Raw genomic sequence first — 24,907 nt, forward strand, 5'->3', positions numbered from 1 at the left:
CGTCCTGCGACGGGAGAGTCGCGATGAGAAGCCGATGCCGTCCCACGTGCAACGGTGACGTCTTCACAGCGCGTTCTGCGAAGGGCTTTGGAGACAGACGTCTCGACCACGTGGGTCTGATGGAGGGATTATTATTATTATTATACTGAGGCGCTCTCAGGGGCTTAATAGCCCCTCCCAACCCCTCTCTGACTCTCTTCACCCCTCACACACCTGGTGTCACGCTGACGCTGTTCCCCTCCACTTCCGGTGTCACGCGGACGCGGTTCCCCTCCACTTCCGGTGTCACGCGGACGCCGTTCCCCTCCACTTCCGGTGTCGCGCTGACACCGGTCCCCCCGGGTCCCCGCTGGTTGCTATGGCAGCGGTCGGGCGGACGGAGCCTCTGCGGGAGCCGTGCGGGTACCACCGGCGCTTCCGAGGTAACGGCGCGGCCTCTCATACACCGACACACCTCACAGCCACAGCGGCGGAGCTGAGGGGGGGGTCAGCCCGTACCCGCCAGTGCCGCTCCACCTCCCCCCCCCTCTCCCTCCTCTCCCTCCCTCTCCCTCTCTCCTCTCTCTCCCCCTCCCCCTCCCCCTCCTCTCCCTCTCTCCCCCTCCCCCCCCTCCTCTCCTCTCCCTCTCTCCCCCCTCCCCCCCTCCCCCCCTCCTCTCCTCTCCCTCTCTCCCCCTCCCCCTCCCCCTCCTCTCCTCTCCCTCTCTCCCTCCCTCTCCCCCCCACACTCTCCCCCTCCTCCCTCTCCCCCCTCCTCTCCCCCTCTCCCCCCACTCTCTCCCCCTTCCTCTCCCCCTCCTCCCTCTCTCCCCCCCCTCCCCCTCTCCCCCTCCTCCCTCTCCCCCCTCCTCTCCCTCTCTATCCCACCTCTCCCCCTCCTCTCCCTCTCTCCCCTCCCCCTCTCCCCCCCTCCCCCTCTCCCCCTCCTCCCTCTCCCCCCCTCCCCCCACTCTCTCCTCCATCAGAGGTTCATCACAATAATCATCTAATAATAATAATAATAATAATCCCCACATTTGATACAGTGCTCCGTCACGTCTCCCGCAGCCTCCGCCGGGAATCTCCCGTAAAGCGCAGTGACGTCCCACCAACAGCCGCGGATTGGTTGATCGATCGGTCGGTCGATCTGTCCGTCTGTCCTATTTATTTTGAAGGGATTATTGTGACCCGCGTCGCTGGGAAAGCGATCCGCCGGTCGACGTGACAACCGGGTCCCCCATTTGCCGCTGAGTAAACCGAGGCGGGTGGAGTAAGGAAACTTGCCCGACGTTTCGCCCTCCCGTCCCGTCCCGTCCCGTCCGGGAATCGAACCCGGGTCCTCTCTCTAACCGCTACCCCCCCAACAACGGGACTCCGTAACTGCCTTATCGCGTCGTCCAAACGTCTCCCAAGCGCTTCGCAGGTCGAGGCCAGAATGAAGCCATTTATTTGCTTACTCCTGCGTTTGCCTTCCCCGGGCAGTCTGGCACCGCTGATAATAATGCCGCGCGTTTGGGACGGCAGCGCCTTATGGCGCTCGAGGCCTCTCGAAAAGCACTTCCGCAGGATTTTACTGAAAAGCGTAGTGACTGTGTGCATCGTGGGCGACGTGCGGCAGCCCCTGTTTGCGCACAGCGACGTCCCCACAAATAGCTACGAAGTGAATGACCGATTTTGTCGGGGGTGGGGGTGTGGGGGGTGGTATTATCGGCCAGGACACCGCGAGAAACCCTCTTCTCTTGTCAAATCGCCCCGTGCAAATCCTTAATGTCCACCGGAACAGACGACGACAAAAGCAATTTGCGTTCATACTGTAGCGCTCTTCACAGTCTCACAGTCCTGGGAAGCTTAACAGTGGCAAAGTTCGATAATAATAATCAGTTGAGTTTAGACTTCAGTTTAGACGATGAATCCAAAGTCTTGGCGTGGGGTTTAAACCCACAACCTTCTGAATCAGAGGTGAGAGTGCTACCGCTGAGCCAGACTGACACCCTGTGGACTTCAGTGAAGATTAGTCCCTTATTATTCACAAAGTCAGTAACGCGTACATTGCTGTAAAATATTTTTTTAAAGAACACGAACGCCTGTGCCTATGTAAATAAATTAATAAATATCTCCATACTGCCACAACTATGTTTTTGTTATTTATCCCAATTATGGTTTCTATTGTTAATTATCACGATTTTTAATTTTTTTTATTTATCTGCTGTGTTTCGCCCACAAAATTACACAGTCAATCCACTTTACAGGATATGCTGCAAAGTGCTTTGAGATGTTTCAGCGCCACGATAAGCCACTATATCAAATGCAAGGATTAATATTATTATTGTTAATTGAAGAAGTATTAACACAGGCATTAGGATATTGCAAATGCTGTTGGTATAGCCTCTTTAGAGCGAAATACTGTTGCTACATAGCCCCATAAGGTCATTGTTTTGGTATCTAGTCTATGCTCAGTTACTGATCTATGGCAGGATTGTAGTGAAACAAAGTTTGGTAGAGAGTGTGTGTGTTGCAGATAAAAATCAGCTATTGTTTCTGCGCTGATTTCGCTCCTGTGACCACTACCAAATAGTCTTCTGAACAATTGCCTATCTATCTCGCCACTCGGGCGATGTACTACGGGGGAAACATAATCCTTGTGGAGTCAGTGCCTTAGGAACATTTTCAGGACTTTTAAATACTACATCTGTTTGGTTTCAGAATAGAAAAAAAATTCATAAACATTAGCGCTCATACCACTCAATCAATATCTTTGCCAAATAACTATCTAAATCCCGCTTGAATTTGCTGATAAAATCTGCCTCCAGCTTCTCCCCGGATAATACGTTCTTCTTGCAAGGTAGTTTAAATCCAAACTGACGTCTGATTCAGGAGAGAAGGGAAAACAAATTTGTGGAGGAAAACTTAAAACAAGAACAAGTGAAGATTGTACCATATTGATTTGTGCTGTAATTTTGCTTTGCTTCTTGTACTATCTTATAGTTTGGGTTGGCAATATTTCCCCCAAAGGGAAAAATAAAATCCAATGAACACAATTGCTGCCATTGGAAGCACTCATAAACATCCAGTCCTCTGTAGGTACCTTGAATGAGTAAATGTTTGATCTGGAGTAACTCAGAAAAATAGGTAGAAAAGGATAAAATTGTGTGCACTAAATTCATTGCTCAGTTTACTCTTTCTGCAGTTTAATAATAATAATAATCCTTGCATTTGATAGAGCACCTTATCAGGTCTTCGAAATGTTTCAAAGCACTTCACACGATATACTATAAGGTGAAATTGACCATATGTTTTGTGGGTGAAATGCGGCAGCCAATGGCGGACAGCAGCGTCCCACAAACAGTCGTGGACTCAATTTCTTTTTTAAAGGGATTACTACTGAAAGAAAAGCGATACACCGATTGACGGACAACCGGGTTCTTACTTACTGCTAGGTAAACAGGCGTGTGGAATAAAGACACTTGCCTAAGGTTTTGCCTAAGGAACCTGGACCTGGGCCATTGCTTTAACCAATACGCTACAGGACTGAAGTTTGTGGGTTAAGGATGCTACAGGCGTACAGGCTTAAGTAAGCAAAAATATGACTTTTGCAATGTATTTTTTCCTTTCTTTAGTGGATGTTAATGTCAAGAAACCCCTTCAGCCCATTCAACTGAGCAGTGAACAAGTGGCTCTGGAGATTTGGTCTCTGTGTTTTCAGCTTGATCTCCTTATCAAGACAGAGGTACATGAGGCAAGTGATCTGTCCATTTGTCAGTCAAAATACCCTTTTGCTCAGCAAAGACTGTGACAATCCAAGATAATTTTTTCAGAATGTTTTTGTCCAATTTGGGATGCATTACTTGTCTTTTCTCTTGTTGTCTTACCGCAGTGATTATAGTGAGGATATGGAAGGTGTGTGGTGTGTTCTTGTGTGGTGAGAGGCATTATTTTAATGGAGAATATTGTGTACGTTAATAGCAACAAGTCTCAAGGTGTGTGTGCTGTTTCCAATTTGTAGTACAAAATATTTGTCCAAACCTGGATCTCAGTATAATAATAATCCTTCCATTTGATATAGCGCCTTTTCATGTCGTTGAGAAGTCTCAAAGCGCTTCACGGAATAAACTGCAAAGTGAATTGATGATATTTTATGGGCGAAACGTGTGGCACACGTGGATTGAATGACCAAATTACTATATATATTTTTTAAGCTATAATTACCTCCAGAAAGTCAATCGATTAAAAACGGGGTTCCGGTATGTGAGTGAGTATGGGTTTCACTAAGGTTAAAACCTACTCCATTGTCCCACTAGAGCTCCGTTGAAATTATCTTCCATTGGGATCAGAATTGTCTCAAGTGTACAGTATTTTTCTACAAACATATAGTATTTTAATATTAAAATAAGTTACCAATATAATTTAAAGCAAACAAAATAATAAAATAATCCTTGCATAAACCCAGTGCCTTTGGACGTCCTCGTGACACTATATATAAAGGCAATTTGTTGTTGTTACTGGTGCATTTGATATATCATCTTTATCTTCAGGAGGCAGTCTCCAAAACACTTAACAGGATTTGCTGTGAAGTGTAGTAACTGTATTTTGTAGACAAAGGAGTCAGCCAGTTTGCAAACCGCAATATCCCACAAACTGCAGTGAAGTAAGTGACCAATGTTATCTTGGCCAGGGATGGGGAGAAACTCCCTTCTCTTTTCGAGTAGTGCCATGGGATCTTCAATGTCCACCTGAATAGACATACAGGACCCCAGTTTAACGTCTCATCCGAAGAGTGGCACCTACAGCCAACCAGTGCACCCCCAGCACTGTTACTGGAGTGTCATCTTAGACGATGTAAGTTCAATGTGAAGCATCAACCCACAACCTTCTCACTCGGAGGTGAAAATGCTACCAACTGAACTAGACTGACACCTGCACCCAGTAATGTGCAGTGCCACCAGACAGAATACATAATTGAACTATCCATTTTCAGAATGAGTAAAAAGTACTCAGAAGACAATGGTACGTTTTTTAAAATGGCTGCAAAACTTTTAGTTCAAAACTATGTAAATAAAAGGCTTCTTTATCCTCCATTTTCCTCCTTTTACCTACATAGAGCTTGTGTGGAATTCATATTTGTAAGAGTTCTGTGTTCAGACATTACTTTGCCTTAGTTTCCAATTAAATGTCGAGTCTTATTGCGTATTGGTTAGAGTACTTGCCTCGCAAGCGACAGGACTCGGGTTCGATTCCCGGGTAGGGCGAAACTCGGCAAGTTTCCTTACTCCACACGCCTGTTTACTGAGCAGTAATTAGGAACCAGGTTGTTAGTCGATCGGCCGATCGCTTTTCCTGGGGTAATACAAAAAATTTGTTCACTTCAATCCACGATTGTTTGTGGGACGCTACTGTGCACAATTGGCTGCCGTGTTTCACCAACAAAATATACAATAAATTCACTTTACAGTATATTCTGTGAAGCACTTTGAAACATCTCAATGACGTGATAAGGTACTATATAAATGCAAGGATTATTATTAATAAATATCTATTAAAAGCTCTGACCTTGGATTGATCTATTGAGTCACCGATCTGATTTATATTCATGATCAGTGCATTTGATTGAACGATCCCTCGTCAGTTTAAGACATAATTGGCACAATTAACACAAATACATATTCCACGTATTCAATGCTGATCACTATGCATCACGCAAAACTGGGAAATAAAATGTTCTGTCACCAACCTTTCAAAATAGGAACTTTCTTACAGGTTAAAAAAAAACATTTGGCGGTTTGCTGTTTTGTAAGCATCCTGGTTTGATCACAGTCGGGGCGTTTCAATGCATGTTGAGTGATTGGAGTGATTAAGCTGCTTATCTGCTGCATTTAGGATTCTCTGTGAAGGCTGAAGGCTTGTATCAAATGTTTATAGCAGTGTAATAGAATTGTCCCGTTTGGAGCCCAAGGCAGCTTCAAGGGGGGAGTTTCATCGCTGAAGTACTAAATCAATTTTGCTGTAAAATCACATCATGAGCAAATCTGCAGGTGCAATGCAAATTGAAGATGCGTGATAAGGAGCTGTGGGGTATGAATTATATCTCATAAGTGGTTTGACTTGGTAACTCGTCAGCAACAAGTCGTGAGTGAAATATCAATTCTATCTCAGAGCTTCTCACCGTTTCTTTCTGTTTATGCCAGAGATTAAGCATAAACTTTGTGGTGTCGCCTTGCAAGCAAGTGAACTGGGTTTAATTCCTGGCAGAGCGAAATGTTGGGCAAGTTTCCTTACTCCGCACGCCTCTGTTTACCTAGCAGTAAGTAGGACCCCGGTAGTTAGTCGATTGGCAGATCGCTTTTCCGGGGGTAATAATTCCTTCAAAAAATAATAATAATAAATCTGTACCTCAACTCCATTTGCCCTTGTCCACATCCACGACTTCAATCCCCTTCATAACTGTTTGTGGGGACTCTGCTGTGCACAATTGTGCTGCCACTTTTCCCCACAAAATATATACAGTCAATTCACTTTACGGTATATTCTGTGAAGCGCTTTGAGACGTCTCGAAGCTGTGGCACTATATCAAATGCAAGGATTATTGTTATTATTAAACTGAAGCCCCACAAGAGTGTAGGTGACCAGACAGTCTGGATCTAATTATTTTACTCAAAGAAGGTGTGCATCAGTAGCTGTGGAGGCAGATTGTATCAGTAGATTCAAGTCGTTTATCTATTTGATATCTGTGACAGCTATTTGTTCAATAACTTTGGAAATAAAATAATCCTTGCATTTGATATACTGATATATCCAATGGCTTGGAACGTGCTACTGACGTGAAAGGCGCTATACAAATGAAATGGTTGTTGTTTTTGTTGTTGTATCGCATTATTATGTTGTTGGAAGTGTCTAAAAGCGCTTGACAGGATTTTATTGTAAAGGACAGTGACTGTGTATTTTTAGATGAACGTGGCAGACAATTTGCACACAAGAGTCCCACAAGCAGCGATGAAGTGAATGACCAACTTTATCATTTTAGGCGTATTTGTTGTTTAGCATCGCGGGATAAACTCCCTTCTCTTTTCATATAGTACCATCATCTTAACATCCACCTCAGTGTAGGATTTCATCCAGATGACGCCACCTCCAACAGTGCCCCCCAGTACTGCACTGGAATGTGCAGTGACATAGACTATGAGATCAAAGTCCGACGTGGGGCTTGAGCCTACAACCGGCTGACTCAGAAGAGAAAGTACAACCTACTGAGCCTGTCTGACACCTGAGAGATAGAGATATGAAATGATAGTAGGGTCGCGCTCTGAGACACTACCCTGCGTGGAGGGCACTATATAAGTTGTTGTTGTTGATAGGGTAATGTGGGGTTATTTAAAAATATGTCTTTTTTTATTTTGGGACCAGCTGGGTGGACCGCAGTGGTCTTATTTAGTGCTTTACATTCACAATTTACCTAAGTAAGGTTAAAATGATTAAAAAAACTTCGATTTTTAAAATTATTTGGGAACTGAATTGATGCCTGGATATAGTATGGTACTGGTTATACCTCCCTAAACGTTTTCTCATAGTGTTGAGAAAATCTGAATAAGTTAATCTTTATACATATCTGAAAACATTGAAATAATGTGGAATAACTGAGAAATATTAAATGACCCACATATTGTTTGTTTGTAAGAGAATATTGAGCCATAAGCTGAAAGTGCCATAGAATTGTTGGCTAAGGTATTATATTTCACTATAGGCTACGTTTTAAAATGTTTGAGAAACTGGTGTAACCTGTTCCTGGTATCACAAATGTCACGGTTTATTGAATGTAAATTTCTGAGGAGAGTGAGGATGAAAGAGACTCTGAAATTATCTCTTATCAAACTGGAAAGTGTTGAAAGTTTAATAAAGATAAATAAAGATAAATATAAATTTTCACTGCGTTGGAATCTTGTTGTTGTCTTGTTGTTGTATAAAGCAAAGCATATTCATAGATAGCGATGTGAGTAATATTTTCTCCTTCTGCTATACTTCTCCTACCTGTTAACACATTTTATTTTTGACTTGCAATAATAATAATAGTCCTTGCATTTGATATAGCTTCTTACCACGTAATTGAGATGACACAAAGCGCTTCACAGAATATACTGTAACGTGTGTATTTTGTGGGCGAAATGTATAAGCATTTGTAGTGCACTTGGACTAATATGTACATGTTGGTGTTTCCAGTTGCAGGAACAACTTCGAGAAGACAAAAGCCCAGTGGAGTCTGAGTATTTTCACACAAGGGGTAGGTGGCACTTGAAAGCCGTTGTAAAATAAAAATATTCCTTTTTCTGTTGCCAACTAAGTTGTGCTGCTTACCTCTGCTTCGTTTGTAGGACCTACAGCGACTCGAACTGTGTCTATTTTTTCAGGGAGAGCTAGACCTGACAGGTACAGTTGTAGGAAGACTTCAGGGGATTTTTTGATTCAACTGACTTGGAAACGAACCCAGTATCCTGTTTCATTTATTTACAAAAATAATAGTATAATATTCTTTGTATTTGAAAAAGCCCTTATCATTTGTCAAACCATCTCAAAGGCTTCACAGGATTTACTGTGAAGTGTAGTGACTGTGTATTGTAGGAGATTGTGGATGTGCAGACTTACACTCCTTGAGCCGGGGAAACACTCAGTTAGACAACCCTATAGATCTCATATCTTTCCCTCTGTCAATTTATGTCTTGTTCATGGAGTTTATGCACTTTCTATTGTTATTATACTATGCAGAACCTTGTATTTATCCTAAATTAACTTTAAACAATACAATAATATTCCTTCCATTTAATATAGTGGCTTTTCGCATTGTTGAGATGTTGTTGAGATTATAGTATAAAGTGGATCGACTGTGTATTTTATGGGTAAAACCATTGATCAGCCCAGATACATACCTTATTGGGCTTTCTTAGGTAACATCTTGGCTGCTTTCTCTGATTGCACATATTTGTTTTCTTCTCATTTAGGAGTAGATTATGTTGAAAGAATAAAACAATGTCTGGAGCATCTACCAGATCCAGTCCCACAATTAGAGGTAACAAGCTTTGACACCCTTCAAACTCTGTAATTAAATGTAGAATATTGCATAATTTGGAATGATTAAATATGTTTTCTGAACATAAAGGTACTTGAGATTTATGATTTCATAAATATTATGATTGCTAGACGAAAGGAGACCAAGGTCCATCTAGTTTGCCTTCCACAATCCTGGCAGTCGCTTGCACATGCCAGGTCCCAAACTATATATTCTATCCCGAGATATTATTTTCTAACAAATCAATCTAATTTGTTCTTGAAAGAATCAACACTTACTTACTCCACCGTCTCCCTTCCGCCTCTGAAATATGTTGATGTAAGAATTCTAGATCGGATTTTCTGATCTTGAATATTAGAGCCTGTACATCGCAGATCACCATTTACACCCATTGACTAATTTTCATGGCTTTGCAATGGTCTTTTCCAGGACTATCTAGACTCCCAAGGACTTTCAACACTGTTTCCCCGGGTTGAGATATTTGTAATACACGGCAGACCTGTTGACATGTTGGAACGGCCTCCAGTAGATGGTAAGGATTTTTCTCCTGTGTCTCAATGTGTGTATCTGATGTAGTGCTCTGGTGATTTAGCTTATAATAATAATAATAATAATCCTTGCATTTGCTAAATAACAATAGTGAAACTTTCAGTCTTTAGTTATTATCTGATTCAACCGCAGTTTTCAACAATGTGATATTAACAGTTAAGTACGAAGGCCAAATTAATTAATGCTATGAAACACAGCCTTGATATCACTCTTTTTTATTGTGAAAGCGTCCCTTACGGATTATTAAGGATCCATTCACTGTCTCGCTGTGAATGTGATTACCGTAGTAATCTTGATTTCCTCCTTTTATTCACTGCTTTCTTGGTCAGATCCTGCTTGACCTTCACTTTCTTGGTCTTTGTTTTCCGGCTTTCTCCTCCTGGCCTCGTCCACCTGCTCCCCCTAATCATTCCACTTTTGCTTCCAGAAGAGCTCACACGTGAAACATTTGTCTTTCCCTTACAGATGCTGATCGACCTGCTTGTGTGTTTCCAGCTTTTTAAAAAAATATTGCAGCACAAAAGTGTCCAGAATCATCCTGGAATGTTTCAGAACAGATGTAGCGAGGGTTATAAACCATTTGAATCCCACTTGTTTATTTTTTAACCTTCCCTCTTTGAATAGTAAGTAGCTTGACGAAACAAACACAGGTACAAATTTGTTACTTCAGAAATGTTAATGCAACACATGCAACCAAATAATATTTATTAATAATAATAATCCTTGTGTTTGATATAGCGCCTTATCACGTTGTTAAGACGTGTCAAAGCACTTCACAGAATATATTGTCAAAAGGATTGACCGTATTTTGTGGGTAAAACGCGGAAGCCAATTGCACAGAGCCGTGTCCCATAAAAAAGACCATTGAATGACCCAATTTTTTTTGAGGGATTATTACTCCCTGAAAGTGATCCGCCATTCGACTAACAACCGGGATCTTATTGCGAGGTAAACAATCTTGGCAAAGATTTCGCCCCGTCGGGAATCAAACCCCATGCTTGCGAGGCGAGCTCGCTAACAACAGCTACAGGACTCCACGAGTTATCATTATTATTAACACACCATCTTATGAAGATGCTGCTTCAGTTCAATGGAGCTGCTTCTACAATGCCGTGCCAAACTGTATTCCTGTGTTTCTAGCCTCCAGCACTTTTACACAGCCTCCAAACTATCAGCGATTCCCAGCGGCAAATGAAATTCATGTCCACTGACGTGGTTTGACGTCACCATGAAGCTCTGATGCAATCACTTTTCCAATCTCCGGGACTCAAACAAACTAGAATGGAGGCTGGCAGACGTGTCTGAAACAGTACTTGTAACGGATTTTGTTACAATCTGTTCTGTGTACGTTTTTCTGCCGTTTGATGATGGTGTGTGCTAATTTAATAACGTGGTGTTTCACAGAGATGTAGGAGGTAAGTTTGCCACTACACCCTGAAACTCTGAACTCTCTCCCTCTATCCCACCACCTAGCCTCATCCTTCCCCATCCTCAGGTCATGGTTGAAGACCGTCCTCTTTGACCATGCCTACGGTCACCTCCCACCTCCCTCTGGCTTGTCGGTGTTCTCCGCCACTGTTAAGCGCTCTGGGACGCTTCCCTGCATGAGTGAGGGGCTCTTTGTAAATGGAAGTTGTTGTTTACACTCTCAAAGGTTAACTTTGTCTTAGCCTTAACACAATTTTTTAAATTCTTATTTACATTCAGCACCCTGAGATGCTATCCTGCATGAAGGTGCTACATAAAATGCAACTTGTTTTTGCTGTTGCATTTTTAAAAAAAAAATGTAAAATCATGCGGGATTCTGGAAAATTCTTAAAAAGTAAGCCTTAATTTGGAAAACAGTTTCCAGCAACGTGAGGAGGGAGGGGGTGAGGTGGAGGGACACTGGGATGAAGTTCCAGAGAGTGAGGGAGGTTGGCTGAAGATGCATCTGCCAATGGTGGGGCAGAGTGGGTTGGGAATCATGAAGCAGGCCAGGCCAGTGATTAAGATTACCTACATAATCCTTACAGGAATGCTAATAAAACCTCTTGTCATTATACAGAGGTTGCGGGTGATACAATCGTGTTTAACAGGTGTGTTTGCGGTTTAGTATATCTTAACGTGCGTAAATAGTACCCTCTCCCTGTCTCACACTGACCTTTGTGCAGAGCTAGGCTTATGGTGATGGCAGCAATTAGGATGTTACGTGTGCAGCTTTTTTTCAGTCGCTGGCGTTTGTGTTTTTATTGCAGATTATTTTTCCCACATTGGGAAACTCAACCAGCTTCTGGTTTTGAGTCAAAAACTGGAAGATGACGTGCAACATCTAGGAAGCCACAAATATGTAGCACATCAACTTTCTGTATTGTATGTGAGTACATTATAACTACCGTTATCCTTGTGGCATACTGTTAAAATAAATCCCTCTAACGGTCTCCTTAATTCGTGAATTGCGCCAAATATTCTATTCATCGCAATGCTTGCACCATCTCCTCTTTAATGTGATGGTTTTAAATGAACAAATTCATCATTAATTTCAGAATAACCCATGTCATTCAGTTATTACGCTATACTGTACAAGATATTTTGGCAAATGCTAATTTTAGGCACAAATTAATCATTAGCTGACAAGGTTAGTGTCTTTACATTAAATTTACATTTAAGATTAGACGCTTTGAGACGTTTCGAAGATGTGATCAGGCGCTAAATCAAATGCAAGGATTATTATTTTTATTTACTGACCAACGGAATTTCACTCCCCCTCTTAATTTAAATGTTTAATAATAATCTTTACATTTGCCTTTGATACAGTGCCTTATCACGTCATTGAGACGCCTCAAAGCGCTTCACAGAATATACTGTAAAGTGAATTGACTATATTTTGTGGAAAAATTTAATTTAAATATGAAACACTTGTATAATAACTATTGGTATTGTTTTTTCTTTTTCCCTAGAAAGTTCTCAGTTATTTTAATGGGTGTGCTACTTTGGATACCCTAAAAAGAGACATCGAGGCTAATTTCAAAGCTTTAAAATCGGGACTGGCTGTAGCAGAGGGTTCTGTGCAGGAACCTATTCTACCATCATATTATGTAAACTGGTAAGTAATACAATACAAATTTATATTGGTACACTGTCTTTCACATTGGGAGGATTTGCTAAGGCATAAAGCTGGAAGGGCTTTTAGGAGCAATTTTTTTCTACAGATAATAGCGTCTAAGTTTAAGCACTCGCCGAGATGCTACTTTGCATGAATGGTGCTATATAAATGCAAGTTGTTAAGTTTGTGATATTTATATCCTCCTAATCCCAACCAAAGCTTGGGTGCAAACACTTGACTATCCACCCTGATGTGAAATGCACATATTATATTTACATGATATATATTTACACACCTGAATTCATTAGTTGTAATTTGTTATTACTTATTATTGATTTATTAACTGCACTGTTTTATTAATCTACTTCAAAAGCAGAAGGAACACTTTTAAGAAATATTGCAGATTACCACAGATGGCACTGATGCTTGTAATGTATTGTAGAATTGCATTGACGTGCAAATTATTGAACGGTTGTATCGAGCAGTCAGTGAAACTGATAAAGCTGAAGTCTAGTATATTTTTAAAAGATCAAAATGTTAAAGTAAAGAATTTTTACTTACAAAGGGTACATTTTGTACAGTTCTTGCATTTTTTTTAATATTGCACAAAAAGCTAGTAGTTTCAGAGCCAAAACTCTGGGTATAAAACAACTTGCATGTAATAAGCGGGTCAAGATTAGTAAGAGCATTGACTCTTGGGGGCTCTTTACCGAGCAGCTCACTACTTTTTGAATAGTCTTTAACATCTATGTGAAGAAATGCTTCCTGGCCTAAGTTCTAACAATGTTGGAATCAAAACAGAAGTCGTTGGGAACACGCAGCAGGTCAGGCAGCATCTATGGAGAGAGGAAAGTGCGTTAACGTTTCAGGTCGATGGCCTTTCGTCAGAACGACTACAATATTGGTTCTGATTTTAAGGCCATTCCTTAATTAATGCTGGAAACTCGATATCGCAGAGCGTTGAGCATAAATACACAAAATAATCTTTGTTTAAAATTTGTTGTTCTTCCAGGATTCTGCGTCTTACCCGTGGCATTATTACTACGGTTTCTGCACTACCTGAAGAGTTAACCGAAGAACTGTCTTTGGCCATGTCTTTTGTTACGAATATATCATAAAGTTTCCTGTGCGCAGGATGAGTTGGAGACCTGGGTTCTCGCGCTCTGCGTGCTGGTAAGTTCAATGCCACTTTGCTGATGTTCACATTTAATGGCATTTCCCATTATAAGTGCACATTGTCAAATGGCGGTAAAAGCACATAGAGCACGACTTTCCTCTTTCTTTCCCTCAACTCCCACTCATAAAGTACCAGACGTAATATTGCACTGAATGTCACGTTTAACATTGTCTGAAGAGAGAAATGGAGTGTCGGACAATTAATCATGTACCTTTTTTTAGAAAAATGTTTGTAGTTCTCTAGTTCATACCTCAGTTTAACTATGATAGAGCTGCAGTGGACCCGCTATAAAGCAAATTCACTTTTCCCATGGTACAGATCCCGGCATTTACTTATCCCCTAAACAAAGTGGGCGCGAGCTCCATTGATGCTTCACAAGGCTGGTCGGCGCACAGGAAGGTGACATCGTTGCACGCCAAGTGACGTCGGTGGCAACCTTTTGTCCTGGGAGTTGGCCATTTTAGCTTCACTCCAGCCCGTGCCAATGAGGGTCACCTGTCTATGACCTCCAGTACTTTGCACAACTGGCCATTCTGCACGCATGGCTGGCGATTGCACCTTGTCATAGAGCAGGTTCGGGTTTTATAGCTTTCAATTACCGTGTTATAACCGGGCTCCACTGTACTGTTGCGGAATGAAAACCATAGACCACACAACAATGAACAGTAATCAGTACAGGCTTTATTACGAGCTTTATTACGAGCTTTATTACAAGCTTACCGGTAAGGGGAAGCACCCAATCAGGTTCCCAAGTCACCCAAGATGGTACTTCCAAAGAATGTATAAAAACAAAGGGTTATTTTCTTTTTCTTATCAGATTATGTGGCATTTTACAACCAATGATTATTTCTTATCATGACCCGTGTCAATTCTGCAGCATTTTCACATCCAATCATAGCAATTAACAGTTTTTCTTTGTTTGCTATAATTTCACACACTCATATCAGAGTCGTGTGATGTTACCTAACCCTGAAGAGTGGTACCATCTGGTTTTAATAATCATCTCTTCTAGTCTGGGAAACGGTTGGAATGTCTAAGACTTTGTGTAAAGACCTTAAGTAAGACCGCTGTATAAGGCTATGTGGCAACACTGTGTACGTGCTTCAATTATCTATCACGTGAACCAACCAGGCACGTCGTCAGGGTCGTATAACCTTTGTCGGCTGATGGTACTTTTAATGTCACCTTCCACAGTACTTGTAGCCTGAAACAAAAGAGTAAAGTAGAGATCAAAAAAATATTTCAAGGCTGTCGTGAGACGATAGAATGCTCTGCCTTCAAAGGCTGTAGAGGTAGAACTAATTGGGATATTTAAAAGGCAGTTAGATGGAAGCAAGGGTTTTTAAGGGAATGAAGAAAGGGCAGAAAAATTGGATTGAAAGATTTGTCGTGATGTAATAAACTGGTGGAACAGGATGAATGGGCTGAACAGCCTCTCCTGTCCCTTCGTTCCGGAAATCTTAGATTGCAATCACGTTCTCTTGACTAGGTTTAACTCTCTTTGATTTACTATTTGTTGCAATTGTGCTCACCTGAGTTGAACCAAATCCTGCTTGCTCCTGATATTCTCACATCCACAGTCTCACAGTCACTTTCTAGCAAAGGGTCACAAGACTGTAGCAGAAAAGCCCTAGTTTGTCTAATCATTGCTCAAAGCTCATTCCTCCAACACTTGGGACCCATATAATAACAATAATCCTTGTATTTGACATAGCGCCTCAAGCTAGGGCTTGTCAGTCTTGAGAGAAGACGACTTAGAGGGACCTCAGAAATGTATCCAAATCCCTGACTGTCCAGCGCCTTGGGATGTCCTCCCGACTTGAAAGACACTGTACAAATATAATTTTGTATTGGATTTGTATAACATTTTAAATGGGTTTGAAAAAGTAAACCTAGAACTTTTGGATGCACTAAGACATGAAGACGTAGGTTTAGAGTTGAAAAGGGCAATTTGAGGACAGTTACCAGGAAGTTTTTCTTTACTCAGAGGGTAATTAACAGCTGGAACAGATTGCCAGGAAGGGACAGGACGATGGGCTAATTTAAATAGAAGCTTGATCCTGGGATGAGAGGATGGAAGGGTGGGTATTCTGCAGGAATTAGATCAAATGGACCGAAGGGCTTCTTCATCCAAACCAATCTTATGATGGCGTGATCTAATGTTCAATATGATAGGTTTTGTTAGTATCCTATAAGCGTATGTAATCTTAATTAATTGGCCTGGCCTACTTCAAGTGGAGTCCTGTAGTGTAGTGGTTAGAGCACTCGACTCGCAAGCGAGAGAATTTCAGGTTCGATTCCTGGACGGGGAGAAACCTTAGGCAAGTTTCCTTACTCCACACACCTATTTACCAAGCAGTAATAAGGAACCCAGTCAATTGGCAGGTTGCTTTCTGGGGGTAATAATCCCTTCAGAATAAATAAATAAAAATAATTTGATCACTCAATCTGACTGTTTGTGGGACGCTGCTTTGCCAAATTGGCTGCTGCATTTTACGCACAAAATATACAGTCAATCCACTTTACAATTTACTCTGTGAAATGCTTTGAGACGTCTCAATGATGTGATAAGGCACTATATGCAAGGATTATTATTATTATCATGTCCATAAGCGCTCTGGGGCGCTACCCTGTGTGAAGGGTGCTATATAAATGCAAGTTGTTGTTGTATCCCAGTCTCAGTATCCACTTCACAATGTGCAATAAATTAAACAGACCATATAGCACTGAAATAGGCCTTTCAGCCCAGCCACTATCTGTCTGAGTGTATATTCCATATGAGCCTCCACCACCCATTCTAATCCCTTATACCAGTCCTATAATTCTTCCCTCTTATGAATGCATTAGCATTTAGAATCATGTCTGAAATCTGTGGAAACAAGCAGAAATGTCTCTTCTGGAAATTAATTTGATTCCAGTTTGTATCTGTCATTTCAGACAGATGCATAATGTGTGTTTACTAATTTATTTATAGCATTACCCGGACTTTTTGTACTCTAATAATAGAGGGCGGGTGTGAAAACTGACTGCCTTCATGACTGTCTTGCAGAATTTCTGTGAATTGCCACGCACACCTTTTCTTATTCAGAGAAATACCTGTAACCGTATAGTGATAGTTCATACCCAGTTATCATAGAATCATAGAATTATACAGCACAAGAAGCCCATCGTGTCAGTGTCGGCTCTCTGAAAGAGCTTCCAAATTAATTCCATTCCCACTTTGTTAGTTCATTTTTTTTAATCAATCTCTGACCAGGAACTGATATACACCATTAAATCGAAAGGCAGAATTTCCTTTATAACATTAGAGTCCAGATCGGGAATCCCGTAGAGTAGTGGTTAGAGCACTCGCCTCGCAAGCGAGTGGGCCTGGGCGAGTTTCCTTACTCCACAGACCTCTGTTTACCTAGCAGTAAGTAGGAACCTAATTGTTAGTCAGTTTCTGGGGCGAATAATCTATCAAAAAAAATTGGGTCACTCAATCCACAACTGCTGTGCGCAATTGGTTGCTGCGTTTTGCCCACAAAAACACACGCAATCCACTTTATAATATATTTTGTGAAGCGCTTTGTGACGTCTCAAGGATGCGATAAGGTAAATGCAAAGATTATTATTAATGCTGGAGTTTAACCAGTTAAACCTGCATAGCTGGCCAGTGTGCGCTAAGTGTGGCAAGCTTCCTGCTGTTTGTCCAGCTAGGACCACCAAACTCTGTAGGGCTTTGGCTTTGCAGGGTTAACAGGAGCTGAGTGGGAAGATTCCCTGCTCCCGGCGATTTAATGTAATCCAAGTCCAGAATGGCTCTGTATAGGAAACACTTCTAAACCATTAATCATTGCTGTAGCATTGTATTACCCAGAAGTAATCAGTAGCAGTTTACTGGAAGCTACATATTGTAAGTGAAACTGCCCCGTTACCTATGGAGGTTAAATATTTTAAAATCATCTTACATTCTATCATGTGTGGGGTTTTACTCCTGCACAGTGAGGTGCTTTAGTGCTTTCTGCCCAAGGAATCAGTAGAATACAACAAATTCCTTGTTTCCATGTCAGTCTTTCCCCCCCACCCCTCCAAGTCCTGCCATGAGCCAGACTGGCTAGTATGCCCTGGACTACTACAGACCTGCCTGGCTCAGCAAGCGGACTACTGAGACCGCCACAATGATCGACTGGATTCAGACAATCTGGTGCTGATCAAGTTACCTTAGAGCCAGATCTCTGGTGATGGAGCAAGCACCATTACAGATATGAAGGGCCCATTGGCCTCCAGTGTTGTAAATATATATAGGAACAGGGATAGGCCATTCAGCCCCGTGAGCCTGTTCTGTTTCCTCCATTCCAGATCATGGCTGATCTGTACCACAACTCCAGTTATATGAAGAATCAATAATAAATGTTATGGTTTACGCTGGATGCGGTGTTTGCCCTGAAACGGAACAATGAGCTGAATTCTCCTGTCCGTTTTCTGTAATTTTATTATTTATTAAATTTATGGGAAAGGTTTAACACAATGTGCTCATCTATCTGACTAAGTGACCTGTGGTAATATCTCGCACACTTGTGCTGTGCACTGGTCTAATCTGTTACCGCGAGCACTTTAATGGATGACTGTAGTGAGTAAAGTGCTATTGTAGATATGTCATTTTAGTTAATGGAATTAGATGTAGCTTCAGATTAAAAAAATCATAACCTGATTTTTTTGGAACTGAACTGAAGATTGGATCGCTAGGTCTTGTGAGCTGTGTGAGGTTTGCCTCGAGCTGATTCAGTATTCATTATAAAGGAATTGAGTGTGGACAGTGTATGACACAGTGGATAAAGTACACTGTCCTTTCAGCTCTGGGAGCTGGAGTATAAATCCGTCTCAGACTGATTGCATGAAAGCCTCTTCTCTCTGCCAGGCATAAGCAAAATGTGTCTGGGCAACGTCAATCCCCTTCTTAATGGGAATGGGACCTGAGCACAAATCTGCCGATCTGACTGCAAAGCCACAAAGATCACAAGTGGAAATGCTAGTGCAGTAGTAATAAATAGAGTAGGTTCAGACCCAAGTGGAATTTCTCCCCAGCATCTGCTTGTCAAGGGCGGAGGGCAGGAGATGCTCACAGTATAAACGGTTTCACGCCAGAGCAAATGACGTCCAATAATAAGGAACATCTTTCCCCAATCTCCCCTCATACGATTACAAAAGTTGGGCGGACCCACGACCTGTCTTGAGACATTTTGACATAATCGCCGTTACATCAAACGCAATAATTCTTTTATTTGGTTGTTTTCTCGTTCGCATTGCGCTGAGGTCGTTGGTTGGTTGTGCTTTTCAAATGCGGGGAAATAGGCAAATACAATTCGGAAAAGTTCAGGTATTTTTTATGTTGTGAATTGTTTACACTGTTACTTTTTTCGATGACTGAATAAAGATGATCTTTTTATACGCTCGGATGCCTGTGTTTTTTTTTCTCTTTGTTTCAGGGTTACCTTGGGACGTCCTCCCGATGTGAAAGGCGCTATCCAAATCTAATTTTGTTATTGTTTATTTTAGGGGGCACCTTAAGTCCTGAAAAAGTAACTTCCTTCAGTTAAATGCCGACAAGACCGAGGCTCGTCTACTTGGCTCCTGTCCGCACCATCTCACCTTAGACCTTACCCAGTACCGATGCTCACTTCACCTCACGGAAGACGGGTCGGATCTCTGTGTGGGTCTCTTTTTGACCCCCGTCTTTCAAGACCCAGATCCAAACTCTCTCTCACTTAACTCTTCCCTCCCACCCTCCCTGGGTTTCCGAGACCCTCATACACACATTCATCACGTCCGGGCTTGACTATTGCAATGTGCTTTCCAGCTCTGGCACAAACTGCAGTCGATTTACAACTCTGCAGTCTGTGTCCTCTCCGAGGCTTCGTGAGCCTATCACCCCCATCTTCGCTCGGCTCCACTTGCTCCTTATCCCGCACCGGTGGGGTGAACGCCTCACCCCTGGGCGAGATATTGTGTCCCTGGGGCCAAATCTGGCCAATTCTTCACCTGCAACAAACTGAGCGAGAACAATAAAATTCTGGAACGGACACACACTCATCAGAGAAACACGGCCACTGATCCAACAACCTTCTCCAGCGACTGCCAGCGTCAGGAATGGTGGTGAGTTCAGTTTTTTTTTGTGTATATGCGTCCCTGGATTTGGTTGACAAGATATGGTCACCTACAGATCGTGTCAAATTCAAGAGTCACGTCCTGACCTGTAAACCCCCCCCACTTGGCGCTCACACGCACCGATCCTGTGGACGTCTATGTACAGTTAAACACTTGGACTGATCACAATGGAGTACGTCTGAATGCCATCATCATAATTCTTCCGTGTCACCTATCGTAAGCCCCAACTTCTCTGCTAACACCAGACCGCCTCGCGTTGCCCCCGTCCTCCGTCGTGGGGGGGGGAGGGGGGTCAGGCTTTAAGCCATTCCGCAGCCCCCCCCCCCCCCCAAATTTGCGCACAGAGTCACTACACTTATTTCGTGAAGCGCTTTGCGACGTCGGCGCTGTATCAAATGCGAGGATTAGTAATATATTTGCATTCATAATTATTAATCCCATCTGCGGTCCCCCCCCCCCCCCCCCTCGCCCCTTCGCCCCCACTCGCTTTCAAAGACGGTCTGGAGACCAATCTCTTTGACCGGGTGTTTGGTCATCTCACCCCTACGGCCGCTCTCCGGCCCCCCTCCGGCCCCCCGGCCCCCCCTGCACCCCCCCCCCCCACCAGATAGTAAGTGCACTTTGGAACCTCCTCCCAACATGAAATGCACATTGCACTGTACAACAGAGGGCGTCAGAGGAGAACTGCAGCTCAGTGTCAGGGGGGAGAAAGGGGGGTGGGTGGGGGGGTGGAGGGGGGAGGGGTTGCAACCCCTCTCTCAGCTGCTGTGCGTGTCCGCGGCCACCAGGTGGCGGTGCGAGTCCGTCCCTCGTACCTGCGGGACAGCAAAGAGGCGGCGCGGCGTTGAGACGGGACAGGCGATCGCGCGCAGAGAGAGAGAGAGAGAGAGAGAGAGAGAAAAAAATCAGGTCAGTGAAACCAACCGACCCCGGCGGCGGGAATCGGATGCAAAGAGCCCGCGCCGCTGCATTGGGTGACGTGCAAAAATAACCGTCGGGTTTGGCCCACTCCGCGTTGCATTCGGCGGTAGTTTCGAGGGGAGGGCGGGAGGGCGGGAAAGACAGGGCCCGGGAGCTGCGGTTCATTGACAAAAGCACAACCCAACGTGATGAGCGCGATTGACAGGGCCGCGGTCCAATCAGCGGCCGCGACTGACGGCGGGCGGCCAATGGGAGCGGGCGGGGGGCGGGGCCTGATCAGGTTCGGTTGTCGCGCAGCTACAGTGTAACGCTCCAAACCCGGAAGTGGCGCTCAAGTCACATTTCAAACCTTTTACAGTTCCCCTCAAAACGGGACGAAAACTCTCGTTTTTCACCCCATTTTTCCGCTGCGTTTTTCAAACATCGCCGCGGTCGCGCGTTGGCGGAGGCGCGCGATGCGATTGAACGCGAATCAATAATAACAACAATAATTATTATTTGTAATAAGGCAATTAAACACGAATTATAAACTCGTTTTTGGATCTTTGGAGGTTTTTTTTGAAAAAAAATTCGCCTTCAAAACTTTGGAATTTTTTTATGCGTAAAATATGTTATGTCCATCTATATTTTTGCGGTTTTTTAAAAAAAAACACACACTTGGTCGCTCCCAGCCCCGCGTGACGGTCTTTTTTTTTTTGAAAAGGAAATAAGACAAAGCGTTCCGGACGCTTCTTTCTCGGGGAAATGTTCCCGCAGCTCCGCAAGGAGGAGCGGGAGTCTGGCTTCGGGAAGGAACGTCGAGACAGGCAACTTTGTGGGTGCATTACTCACTCTACATTACGTGCAACTTGTTGTCCTGACAGTAAATCCTGTGAAGCACTTCGGGCCATTTCATTGACAATAACATCATAATAATCCTTCAAGGCCGGTCTCAAAACCTTTCTCTTTGACCGTGCCTTCAGCTCCCCTCTCGACTCTCTACCCCCTCCTCGCTCCTTCCCTTCCCTTCCCTCACCCTGACCATTTCCCCCCTCCTCGCTCCCTCCCTTCCCTTCCCTCACCCTGACCATTTCCCCCCTGCTCGGGTCATGACCCAACTGTGCAGTCCTTGGGACGTCCTCCTGACGTGAAAGGCGCTCTATAAATGGAATCTTGTTGTTGTTGTTGTTGTTGAATTTGGATCACGTCTTTGAGACGTCTCAAAGCGCTTCATAGGATATACTGTAAAGTGAATTGACTGTATATTTGTGGGCGAAAGGCGGCAGCCAATTGCGCACAGCACTGTCCCACAAACAGTTGTGGGTTGAAGTGACGCAATTATTTTTTTTGAAGGAATTATTATCCCCAGAAAAGCGAATCGCCAATCGACTATCAACCAGGTTCCTGCTCACTGCCAGGTACAATGATGTAATTAGACGCTACGTCAAATGAAAATGCAAGGATTATTATTATTATAAAACACTTACCAACCAGTGGTCCTTCAAATCTGCTTCCTGGAATTGCCAATGTCGTCAACTGGAGCATTCTGCAAATATGACAAGGGCATCGCTTTATTTCAACTAAATTCTCTTAGGGTTGTCATCACTCCTATCCCCAAAAAACCCTTCCTGGACCCTTCCCTTACTCCCTAACTACCGCCCCATCTCCAACCTCCCTTTCCTCTCCGAGGTCCTGGAACGAGTTGTTGCTTCTCAGCTTCGCTCCTTCCTCTCCCGCCACTCCCTTCTCGATCCCCTCCAATTGGGTTTCCGTCCCGCGCACAGCACAGGAACCTCCCTGGTCAAGGTGACAAATGACATTCTGTCCATCTGCAACCAGGACTCCCTCTGCCCCCTCATCCTCCTTGACCTCTCTGCTGCTTTCGACACCCTCGACCACTCTATCCTCATTCACCGCTTCTCCTCTCATCTCAACCTCCACGGCGATGTCCTTGATTGGTTCGATCGTACCTCTCACACCGCCTGCACTTCATCTCCTCAAATGGCTTCTCCTCTCTCCCCCGACCGTTCCGTACAGCGTTCCTCAAGGTTCTTTACTCGGTCTCCTCCTCTTCAATATCTATATGCTCCCTCTTGGTGACACCATCCGCAGACATGGGGTCAACTTCCATATGTATGCAGATGACACCCAAGTCTACCTCTCCACGCAACTGCCTCCAGCCTTGACTCCAGGATCACTGCTGTCCTGACAGAATGTCTGTCAGACATCAAGTCCTGGATGAGTAAGTTTCTTCAGTTGAATGTCAACAAGACCGAGGCTCTCCTGATTGGCTCCTGTCAGCGCCCCCTCACCTCACGTGCTGACAGCATCACCCTCCATGGTTGCACACTCCCCCTTACTAAGCCAGTCCAGAACCTTGGGGTCTTGTTTGACTCTCAACTATCCTTTCTACCCCACATTTGCGCCATGACCCGCTCTGCCTTCCCCACCTCCGCAACATCGCCAGAAAAGTGAATCGCCAATCGACTGTCTCACACCACAGGCCACCGAAACCCTCATACACGCCTTCATTAGTGGAGTCCTGCAGCTCAGTGGTTAGAGCACTCGCCTTGCAAGCGAGACACTTGGATTCAATTCCAGGCAGAGGGTGAAACCTTGGGCAAGTTTCGTTACTTCACACAGAGCCTAATAATAATCCCTCCAAAAAACAATAATAAATTGGTCATTTTCAATCCACGACTGTTTGTGGACATTGCTGTGCGCAATTGGCTGCCGCGTTCGCCCACAAATATACAGTCAATTCACTTTACAGTGTGTCCTTTTAGCGCTTTGGGACGTGATAAGCTGCTATATCAAATGCAAGGATTATTATTATTATATTACTTTGAGGCTCGACTCCACAAACTCACTCCCCACCTCTTCCCTCCACAGGCTGCAGATCATCCGGAACTCTGCAGCCCGTGTCCTCTCCCGCACCAGGCTCCGTGACCCTATCACCCCCATCCTCGCCCGGCTCCACTGGGTTCTCATCACAAAAAAGGATGCAGTTTAAAATCCTGGTCCTCACCTTCAAAGCCCTCCAAGGTCTTGCTCCCCCCTACCTCTCCGACCTCCTAATTCCCTATCATCACGTCCCCCGCCTCGCTCGCCCCACTATCGGCAGGCGGGCCTTCCGCCCTCTGCACCCACCCTCTTGAACTCCATCCTGCAATCCCTCCACCTTGCCTCCTCCCTTGCCTCCTTCAAGACCCACCTCAAGACTCTCCTCTTCGATCGTGCTTTCGATCCCCTGCTTCCCCCCCTGCCCTGCCCCCTCCCCCACCCCGACCCTCAGCTTGGGTCCAAAACTCTGTCTGTCCAGCGCCTTGGGACGTTCTCCCGATGTGAAAGGCGCTTTACAAATCTAATCTTGTAATAATATTTTTAAAGAACCTGTGGTCAATATTTTCTCATAAAATTACATTTCCAATCAATTGGGATGCTCAAGTGTTTGTGCCGGGCAGTGTGGTGTTTCTTACAGAGGGATTTTAATAGGATGCAGGACTTGTCACCACAAGTGACCATTGAAGTCAAGTCAAAAAACCCCCCAAAAATGTGATCACTCAATCCACGACTGTTTGTGGTACACTGCTGTGCCTTGTTTCCCCCACAAAATACACAGTCAATCCACTTTACAATGTAGTCTATGAAGCGATTTGAGACGTCTTAACAATGATATAAGGCGCATTAATAATAATAATCCTTGCGTTTGATACAGCGCCTTATCACAACTTTGAGACGTCCCAAAGCACTTTGCAGAATGCACTGTAAAGAGAATTGACTGTATATATGGTGGGACAAACGTGGCAGCCACAAGTGTCCCACAATTGGTCATGGATTGAGTGTCCAATTTTTTTATGTATATATATCAATGCTATATCAAATGCAAGGATTATTATTATACGTTTATTCAGCCCATCATGTTCACCTCGTTAAAGGTCCATTAAGAAAAAGGACTATCGGTCATCTTTTCACCCCCACCACCACCACCTCGGCTCCCCTGCACTGTTGGAGGTGC

The 24,907-nt window shown here is 43.9% G+C and overlaps 2 protein-coding genes and 1 long non-coding RNA gene across 3 annotated transcripts in view; all 3 read left to right on the forward strand.

The window, feature by feature from the left end:
* The first annotated feature begins 356 nt into the window (after window positions 1-356).
* On the forward strand, window positions 357-10,801 carry si:ch211-218d20.15. The gene is made up of 5 exons (XM_042334434.1): window positions 357-422; window positions 3,597-3,715; window positions 8,188-8,248; window positions 8,964-9,031; window positions 10,721-10,801. The coding sequence occupies exons 1-5, from the start codon at window positions 359-361 to the stop codon at window positions 10,799-10,801; spliced, it is 393 nt and encodes a 130-aa protein (XP_042190368.1). The 5' UTR covers window positions 357-358.
* Window positions 10,802-11,893: 1,092 nt separating this feature from the next.
* On the forward strand, window positions 11,894-14,025 carry LOC103177108. Its single transcript, XR_487675.2, has 3 exons — window positions 11,894-11,936; window positions 12,520-12,665; window positions 13,678-14,025. It is a non-coding gene; the product is annotated as an uncharacterized LOC103177108 (long non-coding RNA).
* Window positions 14,026-20,721: 6,696 nt separating this feature from the next.
* Window positions 20,722-24,907, forward strand: part of LOC103177107 (cohesin subunit SA-2) — a 43,485-nt gene continuing 39,299 nt past the window's right edge. Inside the window, exon 1 of the mRNA XM_042334442.1 lies at window positions 20,722-20,898. The gene's annotated coding sequence lies outside the window, so the exon portion shown is untranslated. The remainder of the gene's footprint in view (window positions 20,899-24,907) is intronic.

This window comes from Callorhinchus milii, unplaced genomic scaffold (assembly GCF_018977255.1).
Source record: "Callorhinchus milii isolate IMCB2004 unplaced genomic scaffold, IMCB_Cmil_1.0 Scaffold4, whole genome shotgun sequence".
NCBI lineage: Eukaryota > Metazoa > Chordata > Chondrichthyes > Chimaeriformes > Callorhinchidae > Callorhinchus > Callorhinchus milii.

Coding starts and splice junctions, on each gene's coding strand:
- si:ch211-218d20.15 (XM_042334434.1), top strand. CDS start 359: ATGGCAGCGGTCGGGCGGACGGAGCCTCTGCGGGAGCCGTGCGGGTAC. Junction 423..3,596: donor GTACCACCGGCGCTTCCGAG/GTAACGGCGCGG, acceptor TCCTTTCTTTAG/TGGATGTTAATGTCAAGAAA. Junction 8,249..8,963: donor TGAGTATTTTCACACAAGGG/GTAGGTGGCACT, acceptor CTTCTCATTTAG/GAGTAGATTATGTTGAAAGA.